The sequence below is a fragment of the Diabrotica virgifera genome, chromosome 1 (assembly GCF_917563875.1).
Source record: "Diabrotica virgifera virgifera chromosome 1, PGI_DIABVI_V3a".
NCBI lineage: Eukaryota > Metazoa > Arthropoda > Insecta > Coleoptera > Chrysomelidae > Diabrotica > Diabrotica virgifera.
In genome coordinates this window covers 51,494,309-51,506,313 of record NC_065443.1, presented here as the reverse complement: position 1 = coordinate 51,506,313, position 12,005 = coordinate 51,494,309, and the positions used below count along the sequence as shown (strand labels likewise).

The 12,005-nt window shown below is 34.8% G+C and overlaps 1 protein-coding gene across 2 annotated transcripts in view; it reads left to right on the top strand.

The window, feature by feature from the left end:
* Positions 1–12,005, top strand: part of LOC114325533 (splicing factor, suppressor of white-apricot homolog) — a 371,767-nt gene that overhangs the window by 236,993 nt on the left and 122,769 nt on the right. For both annotated transcript variants that reach the window (XR_003651690.2, XM_028273605.2), the window contains exon 4: positions 2,592–2,881. Coding sequence is in view for 1 of the 2 variants with exons in the window: in XM_028273605.2 (XP_028129406.2) it covers positions 2,592–2,881 (290 nt within the window). In the remaining variant the exon portion in view is untranslated. The remainder of the gene's footprint in view (positions 1–2,591; positions 2,882–12,005) is intronic.

The window sequence follows — 12,005 nt, the reverse complement described above, 5'->3', positions numbered from 1 at the left end:
GGGTTCTTTGGTGCTTAATATGTGATAAAAATTTCAAAGCGATTCATTCAATTGTTTAAATTTTATTCAAATTGTTTATCCCAGAGAGCATTTTTTTGCAATAACATAAGTCAGAAAAAAATGACGTTAGAACCATTCCACTGGTATCAAATGAAAGAGCATGAGCTACATTTTCAACATGGTTAAAAAAGTGAATAAAAAATGAATTTATTAGTAATAAATAATTATGCAGAAGTATCGTCAATTTTTCTTTATTAACTTTTTGAATAACTTTTTCCAAAAAATTAACTATTTTACCCTGTTTTAAGTGTAAAATTATGCAAAAGTATCGTAAATCTTTCCTTATAAACTTTTTATTTTGTTATATAATTATGATATAAATAACATTACTTGGTAGTTAAGTAATGTTATTTATATCATAATTATATAACAAAATAAAAAGTTTATAAGGAAAGATTTACGATACTTTTGCATAATTTTTTATTACTAATAAATGCATTTTTTATTCACTTTTTTAAACCAAGTTGAAAATATAGCTCATGCTCTTTCATTTGACACCTGTGGAATGGTTCTAACGTCATTTTTTTCTGACTTATGTTATTGCAAAAAAAATGCTCTCTGGGATAAATAATTTGAATAAAATTTAAACAATTGAATGAATCGCTTTGAAATTTTTATCACATATTAAGCACCAAAGAACCCTTATTTGACAAAAATTTCAAAGCTGTACACTAATTTAATTTTTACAACAGTTATTGCGAAAATAATTATTTTTGCAATTCCGTTTTTTTTTCGCAATTATATTAACAATAAATGAGTATATCAAACTTTGTAATACGTCATTTTAAAGCTTTTTCCATATTCTCGAAGATATTTGTACTAAAAAAATCATAAGTTTCCCTGTTTTCCATTGATTTGAAAAAAAAAGTGAAAAATGTCATTTTTTGACACTTAATTGTTTATAAATAAAAATGGCCGCCAGATCCTACGCAGGAAATAGTTACAATTTGCTCTTATAGGTATTACCTGTCGAAAAAACGCTTCAGTACCCTGGCTGTTCAAGTGTCATGGAAAAAACCTTATTACCATGGACTATTGATAAAGTTTGCCGTTTGAGGTTCTTTTGCAGTGCGTTTTATTTAAATTTAGCAAATATCATGGAAAAATCTTTTAAAATAAAACTAGAATTTTATTTTCCATAAAAATGAAAATAAATTTTTGAGTGACGTAATATTTATTATAAGCTCTTTGGAACTGGAATATTGTGTGAGCCAATAATTTTTACCGCATTTACCGGTTTTTTATTATGGTATTGTATATTTACAGGGGTGCCATTTTTCAAAAATTGAAATTTTTCGCGAGCCGCAATTAAACAATTATTTAAATTTAGAAAGTGTAAAAAAGGTATAAAATTTTTCTCTCAGTGTTTGGATTTCACGAATTTTAAATTGAAATAAAATGGTTCACATCGTCGTTTCAAATATAATTCTACAAGCAGCCTTTACTACATATTTCAGTATATTTAGATCTTTTTCTGGGACGGCCTACTGATCTTCTACCGTCTCCCAAAAGACACTGTCTGTAACACTCTGTCTTCCTCTGATCTAACCACATGACCTGCCCATCTTATCTTAGCTTTTATAAATATTTTTAGTACCATACACAGTCACCAATTCAGCTTTGCAGCGCCTTCTCCACTCTTCTGTCAATTCATTTCTTTGAGGGTCAAATATCATTCTGAGAACTTTCCTCTTAAAACCAGCAGCATATTTATTTTCCGCTGATGTAGAGTCCATGTTTCACTTCCATATGTAACCATTGGGTGAATAATTGGCATGTGCCGTATTAATTTAGAATGTCTTTTTAGCAACTTATATCTTAACAATGATGATAGGGAGTACGATGCTCTATTCACCGCACCTATCCTTGCCGAGACCTCTTTTTATATGTGTGGTTATGATCACCGCCCCCAGATATTTAAACTCTTTTACTACTTCGAAGTTGTAGTCATTAATAGTTATGTTCTGCCTAACTCTTGGTCTTGGATTTTTGGATACTAGCATGTATTTCGTCTTCTCTTGATTTATTCGAAGGCCCAGACTACCTGTTTTTTCCTCGAGTTGTGAAAACACCTCTCTCACGTCTCATGTAGAATAAGCAACTGCACCTAGATCACCAGCAAAGGCCAGCAATAGTTTTGATCATCGATTCGCAAATCCCTCTGTCATCTCAGATGATATTTTATTTTACTTATTACATATTCTTTCCTTGTCAAAGTCCTGATGTTACACTTAGTCTTTTATATTTTTTGTTATCAGTAATAATTACTTACTTAAATTATTTAAGACATTTTGAAAGAAAAAAATTAAAAGTAATTCAGATATTTGTTGAGAACCACAAATAAACCTTCAAAGAACCACATGTGGCTCGCGAGCCACAGTTTGGCCACCCCTGGTATATTATTTATTTATATGACAGTCTTCCTCATTCAATAGCGGTTTAAGTTCTGAAACTATGGATTTGTTGTTTTACAGTCATATTTTTACTTCTTTGTTTAAAATGGTATGTGTATCGTTAAATTTTTGTTTCAGGTGAAGTGAATTCGCGTATTCACGATTTGCATCTTCAATTTGTGACTAAAAGTGGAAGCGTTTCGCCGTCGGAAAGTAGCAAGCTCCGTAGAGACTCGACGTCATCGACGACGGCGATATCTAGTCATCAACGGACAAGTCAAAATAGTGTTTGTGATCTTGACTCAGTGCTCAGTGATAAAATACCAAAAGTAGCAGTGCCGGATACGAAAAAAATACGCGCCATTTTAAAAGAACACGACTCTTTGGTGCTGCAAAAGCATCTGTTGACGTCTACAGTACGAAATCAGGTAAGGTATTTGTAATAATATTTTCACTGTCTAAAATACTTTAATGTAGTCGTATATTCAGACTCTAAAGGCTGAAACGCATTAGAGCAGCGTTTCCCAAATTGTGCTCCGCGGAGCACCGAGTGCTCCGCGAAGCATCTACAGGTGCTCCCTTATATGGCGATAATAAACTTCTTCTTCTTCTTTTTGTATAGACATGACTCTTTCTGTTTTTTCAATGTGTCTCTAGTAAGTTGTCGTTCCATCGTTTTCGTGATGTTACCACTAATCGTCTTCCTATTGGGGAACCGTCTCTTGCTGTCCTGACTACTCTATTTGTTGTAATTCGGCTTATGTGGTCATTACATTCTATTTTTCTGTTTCTTACCCAGTTATTAATATTATCCACCTTGCATCTCCGTCGTATATCTGTACTTCTAGCTCTGTCCCATAGAGTCTTACCATCGATTTTTCGAAGGGTTTTCATCTCCGCTGTTTCGAGCAATTTTTTTGTCCTCTCTGTTGTGTCGGGTCGTGTTTCTGCCGCGTATGTCGTTATTGATCTGATGACTGTTTTGTAAATTCTGCCTTTCATTTCTTTTCCGATATTTTTATTTTTCCATATTGTAATAAAACAAGTATTTACACTTTATTTAAGACTTTATTAAGTATTTATTTATATAAGTTTTCTTTTACAAACTCTAGCTTAAACTAAATCCGTTATATTTATAGCCCAGCCGTTATTCTGGAACAATCCACGCTCATCTCTAGCTATCAGCTCGTCACGATTACTTGAGGTACGTTCTCGAACACTCTTTACCCCTCCGCCGCCTCCTCGAACATTCGATAGCGTCATTCTCGAGTTGTGTACCGTTATACGGGGGTCGGTCAAGAGTTCTCTTTCGTTACAATATTATGTCACTCAGGCAACCTACGGCTCTGTTTGCTCTATTCACTTGATCTTCCACTTCTGTTTCATAGTGTGATGCCTAGGTATTTAAACTCCATCACTTGCTCTATTATCTGACCTTCCAGCTCCAATTTACATCTTATTGGATCTGCTGTTATAACCATGCATTTTGTCTTTTTTGGGGAAATGTTAAATTTTCTGGCGGTTATGTTAAATTGGTGCAGCATACGCTGTAAATCATCTACACTTTTGAGAGATTACTATTGCATCGTCTGCATAGCAGATTATTTTAAGTTGTTTTTCTCCAATTTGATATCCTTTTTTAGTTCTTACTTTTTTTATTATTTCGTCCATGATCAGGTTGAAAAATAAAGGACTCACGGAATCCCCCCATTGCCGGCTTCAATTGGGTCAGTTAGTTCATCTTCCACTTTTACTTTTATTGTGTTGTTCTGGTAGATGTTTTCGATCGTTTTAATTATTCCTAGAGGTACCTCTATTGAGTATAACAAATGGATACCGTCCTTTAATTTGACCCTGTCAAATGCTTTCTTAAGGTCCACGAAACATAAATATGCCGGCTTGTTGTATTCCAACGATTTCTCTTGAACAAATATCTGTTCTTCTCATTACAAATAATAAACGATAAAGCGATAATAAACGCTTAAACATAACAAGTTTTTAGGTGCAGTATGGTAAGTCCTCCCTACAGAATTTCTATCCTGAATAGTGCTTCTCGACCAAAAAACTTTGGGAAACGCTGCATTAGAGTATTAGAGAGTTGCGGACGCGACTCGACTCGTCGTGGACTAGTCTAGCTCAGATTCTTTGCGTTGTTTTTAATCTTCATGAACGCATTTGGAAGTCGCGAACGCGACGAGGACTTGATTTAATTTTTAATGAGAATCTCAAGTCTACCACTGTCTTGTCCGCGACGAGTCGCGTCCGCGACCTCTAATGCGTTTCTGCCTTAATGGAACTACCCATCTCTTGGTCAAATGCATGGACGTGTAAATGACACACCATTTCCACGCATGCGTAATGGGTGAATAATACCAAACAAAATTGTTGTTCTGACGTGCAAGTGGTTTTAATCTTAATTTTTGGAAACCTTGAGATATTCATATGTTCTGTCCGTCGCGTCGCTAAAAACCTTAATCTCTTCATTAACCTTCGGATGACCAACCTTTTCTGTTACACGGATGACCAAAGGGGGGGGGGGGAATGACCCCAGGTCAAAAATGTGTAAAATGACAATTAACAAAAAAATGAATTTTTTTATGGCATGGACTTTATGTCATTCAGCCAGTCACAACATGAGTATTAGTGTCATGTGTAGTGTGTATGTTGAGTAAGTGTCTTGTTACTTTGCAAAGTCGACGTCATTAGCGTAAAACTACTTGGAATTACACATAATGGACGGTATTTTACTAAACATCAACTTCAGAATATATTTTTTATTCGTAAAATATAAGGATTTTTTTTTATTTCAAAATATGAGGATATCTAGAATGATAATAAAGTCAAATAAAAAAATAATGAGTTAAAAATTGAAATTACTTTTGAGTTTATTAAAGAAAAACATACGCTGGGGTCACAATTTCCCCCGCTTGGTCATCCGAAGGTTAAGAAATGTATAATAAACAACATGCCAAAAAGTTCTACTCCAAAAGTGGGTGATTAATTTTTTATTAAACAAATGAATTGCGAAATTAGTTGTTACTAACTACGAGACTAAGAAAATATAAATTTTAGAAAAAAAGTGACTTGACCATTACAAAACAATAATTGTGACTTAATTCCATATAACCTTGATAAATAAAACTATTTTCTAAGATAAAACTAAAATTGCAGGTTTTTACAGCTTCACCACAGTTTCTACGCTATTTTAAGTACAATACATAAACGGCATACGTCATTTTTCGGTTCGGTGAGTTTAGCTCCTTTTGAGCGATTTATAAATTTGCACATAATGTCTGTACACGTGAGTGTTAAAGTAAACCATACTTTCTCAGGTTTCCTTTAAGTTTCTTCGACGTCTGTAAACATGCACGTGCAATTAGAAGTCATTGTGTTCGATGTCGTTTTAATTTGCGCATTTCTAAGTATTCATCAAATGTATTATGTTGTAAACTCATCAGGAAATTTTCAAGGGTGGATTTTGAGTAAGTAAAGTAAAAGGTGAAGCACTCCAAGAATTAATTACGCATTACAGAAATCTAAAGAGCATTTAATAAACAAATTTTGTTAAATGGGAACATATTATTATGTACGATTATAGTAGAAACGAAAATCGGTAAAATGCCCAACAAAGTGGCGGTATAGTCGACGTTCCTAGCAGGATTAAGGGAACCAATAGGATCAACCATCCGATCAATGAGGCCTACAAGCCTCGCTGTCGCTCTCCGATTTATCCAAGAAGAGAACAATATCAGATACTTACAAAGAACCAATTTCTCATTGCCAAATAAAACTACTCACATACAACCCCAGAGACAACCGCAGTTCGTAACAGCACCACAATGGCAACAACCCATGCCCAGGCCCCAGTTACATCAACCATTTTTTGGAAATAATCCAGGACCGTCACGACCACAACAGTCCACATTTAATCCAAGATGGCCAATACAACCCACTCGATTCCAACCACAGAAACAACAAACCATAACAAATACACAACCTCCAAGACCTAACCCATGGGCAAGCAAACCACCGCAACAATACAAGCCAACACCGATGTCTGTAAGCACACGCCAAACAGGATTTAACAGAGGACAAAGCTTCAGAAATTTTAGACCACAGCCACAGCAACAATACGCTCCAAATATCATCGTAGAAGAGCTGTTTAATATTGAACAGCAAGACGAAAACGACACCAATGCCTACTATGGAGAACAGGCATATTACTACCCAAATCAGGACACATATTCGGATGACTACCACGTAGAAGACTACCAGAATACCCAATACGAGGAGGAAGAAGATGTAAATTTTCCAAAACCCCAAGAGGAAAACGAAGAAACGTAGTCGAACTCAATTCTTATTCAGACAAAAAAGAACTTCCGTATATCAAAATCCAAAATCCCCCACTCAAACTTCTTCTTGATACAGGGGCAACCAAATCATTTCTTAACCCCGAAATTGCTTCCAAATTTTATAAAAATTTCATCAAGCACGAACCGTTTGTAGTCCGTTCAATATTTCAAAACCATTCACAAGAATATTGTGCCGAAATTCCCATCTTCCCTGAATTTAATTCTAATATTAACCTAAAATTTTACCTATTTAAATTTCATAAAACATTTGATGGTCTTATAGGCCTTGATAACTTAAAACTTCTACAAGCACATCTTAATTTCCCAGCATCCACACTAACTACGGCACATTCAGTTCTCCCTATCTTTTATTATGAAACCAATAAGACACAGTTTTATACAATTCAATTAGAACCCAGAACAATTACACAAGTACGACTTCCAGTGAAACAAACAAAAGGCACCATACTTATACCGAAACAAGAAATACAGGGGGCGATTTTAAGAGAAACTCTTAGCGAAGCCTGCAATCAACTAGCCTGGACCGAAATAATCAACAACACCGATGAACCTATTCAAGTAGCACTCACTGATCCTGTTAAGAGCAATCCAATAGATCTTCATGAATATCATCTGTACACTTCGGACATCATTCCTATGGAAACAGAAACACTAATAGACATTGATCTCCTCATCAGAACAGATCATCTAAATCCAGAAGAGGAGATGCATATCAGACGTTTATGCAGAAAATTTGCAGACACATTCCATAATCCTGATGAGACTTTAACATTTACAAATCAAATAAAACACCATATAAGAACAACAGATGAAGTCCCAGTTTTCACAAAATCATATCGATATCCACATGTTCATCGAGAAGAAGTTAACAAGCAGATAACATCAATGCTGGACCAAGGCATCATCAGACCAAGTCAGTCGCCCTGGTCGTCGCCAATCTGGGTCGTGGCAAAAAATCCAGACGCCTCAGGAAAAATCAAATGGAGAATCGTAGTCGATTATAGGAAGTTGAATGAGAAGACTATAGATGATATATACCCAATCCCAAATATCACGGACATCCTCGATAAACTGGGACGCTGTCAATATTTTCCACCCTTGATCTAGCCAGTGGATTTCACCAGATAGAAATGGCAGAGGAAGATATACAGAAAACAGCATTTAACGTTGAAAATGGCCACTACGAATATCTCAGAATGCCTTTTGGATTGAAGAATGCACCAGCTACATTCCAGAGGATAATGGACAACGTGCTTAAAGGATTTGTAGGAGACATCTGCTTAGTATACATGGATGACATTATCGTATACTCAACCTCACTCCAGGAACACATGGTCAACCTTAAGAAAATCTTCGAGAGACTACGAGAAACAAAATTCAAGATACAGATAGATAAATGAGAATTTCTGAAAAAGGAAGTCGAATTTTTGGGTCATGTCGTAACTCCTGAAGGAATAAAGCCAAATCCAAGCAAAATTAAAGCCATCATAGACTATCCCATACCAAGGACAGCAAAAGAGATTAGAGGATTTCTCGGACTACTTGGCTATTACAGGAAGTTCATCAAGGATTTCGCAAAAATAACAAAGCCTCTCACCTCATGTTTGAAGAAAGATGCCAAGATAGAACACACGGAACAATTCCTCAACTGTATCAAAATCTGCAAGAACCTGCTAACCAACGAACCACTTTTACAATACCCGGATTTTACTCAGCCTTTCAACCTCACCACAGATGCAAGCAACTTTGCTATAGGTGCTATCCTGTCACAGGGTCCTGTAGGACAAGATAAACCCATCGCATATGCATCACGAACACTGAACGAAACAGAGCTCAAATATTCCACTATTGAAAAGGAAAAGCTTGCAATCGTATGGGCTCCTAAATATTTTCGACCTTATTTATTTGGAAGAAAGTTCAAAATCCTCTCCGATCATCGACCACTTCAATGGCTATTTTCTCTGAAAGATCCGAACTCAAAACTTGTTAGATGGAGGTTGAAACTCGAAGAATTCGACTACGAAGTCATATACAAAAAAGGAAAATTCAACATCAACGCTGATGCATTATCCCTTATTGAAATCCACACTAAAGAAATGAACACCGTTGATGAGCACATGGAAGAAATAATCAGCCTATTATCCAGAAAAGAAGATGACGACATATCCATGAATGAGCATCAAGTTAGCTAAACACCTATCACAAATCGATTCGAAAGTAGGTGGATAATTTGCCGCTAATTAGTCGTTAATTAGTTGTGAAAATACCGATTTTGTCGTTTCTTTTTTTTTTTATTTTTTTAGGTGCTTTGCTAACTTGATATAAAGTTAGCAAAGCACACCTCCGAAAAATGACTTTAGAGCGTTCGTAGGAGAATCGGAATAGGATTAGTTTTTGCCGCTAATTAGTCGCTAATTAGTTGTGAAAAAATTAATTTTCTAAATTAATTTTTTTTTGTTTTTTTGGGTGCTTTGCTAACTTGATATAAAGTTGGCAAAGCACGCTTCCATAAAATGATTTTAGGGATTTCGTAAAAGAATGAAAATAGAATGAGAATTTGCCGCTAATTAGTCGCTAATTAGTTGTGAAGAAATGAATTTTCTAAATTAATTTTTTTTTTGTTTTTTTGGGTGCTTTGCTAACTCGATATAAAGTTGGCGAAGCACGCCGCTATAAAATGATTTCAGAGTTTTCGTAAGGGAATGAGAATAAAATGAGAATTTGCCGCTAATTAGTCGCTAATTATTTGTAAAGGAATTTTATTCAGAAATTTTTTTTTTTTTTTTTTGTTTTTCACGGTGCTCCGCTTACTCGATATAAAGTTGGCAAAGCACGACTCCATACAATCATTTTAGGGTTTCCGTAGAAGAATAGCAATGGAATAAGAATTATTTGCTAATTAGTCGTGCATTAGTTGTGAGAATACCAATTTTGTCGTTTTTTCGTTTTTGACGGTTCTTTGCTGACTTGATATAAAGTTCGCAAAGCATGCATCCATAAAATGATTTAGGTTTTTTTTAAGAAGCATGGAAATAGGATCAGAATTTGCCGCTAATTAGTCGCTAATTAGTTGTGAAGAAATTAATTTTCTAAATTAATTTTTTTTTGTTTTTTCGGGTTCTTTGCTAACTTGATATAAAGTTGGCAAGCACACCTCCGAAAAATCATTTTAGGGTTTTCGTAGAAGAATAGGAATAGAAAAAAAATTTGCCGCTAATTAGTCGTGAATTAGTTGTGAGAATACCGATTTTGTCGTTTATTTTTTATTTTTTATTTTTAGGTGCTTTGCTAACTTGATATAAGGTTAGCAAAGCACACCTGCAAAAAATGACTTTCGAGCGTTCGTAGAAGAATGGGAATAGAATGAGATTTTGCCGCTAATTAGTTGCGAAGGAACTTCATTCAGAACATTTTTTGTTTTGTTTTTTACGGTGCTTCGCTTACTCGATATAAAGTTGGTAAAGCACGCCCTGATACAATCTTTTCAGGGTTTTCGTAAAAGAATATGAATAGAATAAGAATTTGTCGCTAATTAGTCGTGCAATAGTTGTGAGAATACCAATTTTGTCGTTGTTTTTTTGTTTTTTACGGTTCTTTGCTGACTTCATATAAAGTTTGCCCGACCGCCCGCCTTTTTACCACTCATATATAAAAGTTATTCTACAGTAGTAATTTTTAAAAATGAATAGATTTTGACTTCGATGGTCATCGACCACCAAATTCTTATTATGTGTAATTTCCAATCTAATCTCAAAGTCCCAAGGAAAAACAAAGAGTAAAATAACAAAATAGTTATAAATGAAATTTAGTGGAACGTATTTCATTATAAACAATTTACCATTTTTGACAATAAAAAGTTAAAAACTTTTATTTTCTCTGATATTGTGTTGTATTTTTTAAAAAAACACGAAATAGTTCAAAAAAAATTTTAGTTGACTGATGTTTAGTATAAGAAAATAGTTGTTTACAACAAAATAAAGTTGTAGACATTGTCTCTACTCAATATAGTAGTCATACGAGTCCTTGGAAGAACACGAATGGATGATTCTCTGAACTATTTTACGTGTAGGATTATATCTGACTATCCCGAACGGAAATTCTGGATTATTCTTTTGTATGTATCTCTGAAAATGCATGGTCAACGACCCAGTGAGCCCGCTGCTCCCTGAGGACCAAGCCGGAAAAGCTAACCATTGGTTGCACCTAAGAAGAATGCATTCTTCTTAGTCGCATCGTTTCCTTGAGACAGTTTGCTTCGTCAAAGGCCTAGCTGTGAGTCTGATTTCACAGAGTTCGACAATTTATTTCTTTCCGTGTTTTCAAAGTGTCCTGCAAAATGAATCCTTTTATATTATTACGTGTGACATTACAAATCAATCACGATTAAAAAGTACATTTTCCATGGTGCAAACGATTTTTTAATCATAATGGGAGAAAAAGCCAATTTTTGTCCGCTAAGCGGGCAAAAAAGGAGGCTTTTTGGACCGCTTTGATAAAAAATAGTTATTTTCATTCCTTGGGGAAAAGAAAATTTCTTGCGAAGGAAATATTCACTTGAGGGAAAATAGCTATTTTCGTACGTGTGAGCAAGAAGTCGATTTTGGCGAAGACGTGATTTTTGAGGCGAGGCGAAGCCAAGCCGTAAAATCGTCTGAGCCTAAATCGACGATTGCTCATACGTACGAACATAGTTTTTCATGTTGAAGGCTCAAAAATCGTGATTTTGCGTGAAAAACAAAAGCGGAGCACCGTGAAAAACAAAAAAAAATTTTTTCTGAATAAAATTCCTTCACAAATAATTAGCGACTAATCAGCGGCAAATTCTCATTTTATTCTCATTCCCCTACAAAAACTCTGAAATCATTTTATAGCGGCGTGCTTCGCCAACTTTATATCGAGTTAGCAAAGCAGCCAAAAAAACAAAAAAAAAATTAATTTAGAAAATTCATTTCTTCACAACTAATTAGCGACTAATTAGCGACAAATTCTCATTCAATTTTTATTCTTTCACGAAATCCCTAAAATAATTTTATGGAAGCGTGCTTTGCCAACTTTATATCAAGTTACCAAAGCACCTAAAAAACAAAAAAAAAATTCATTTAGAAAATTCATTCCTTCACAACTAATTAGCGACTAATTAGCGGCAAATTCTCATTCTATTTTTATTCTTTCACGAAAT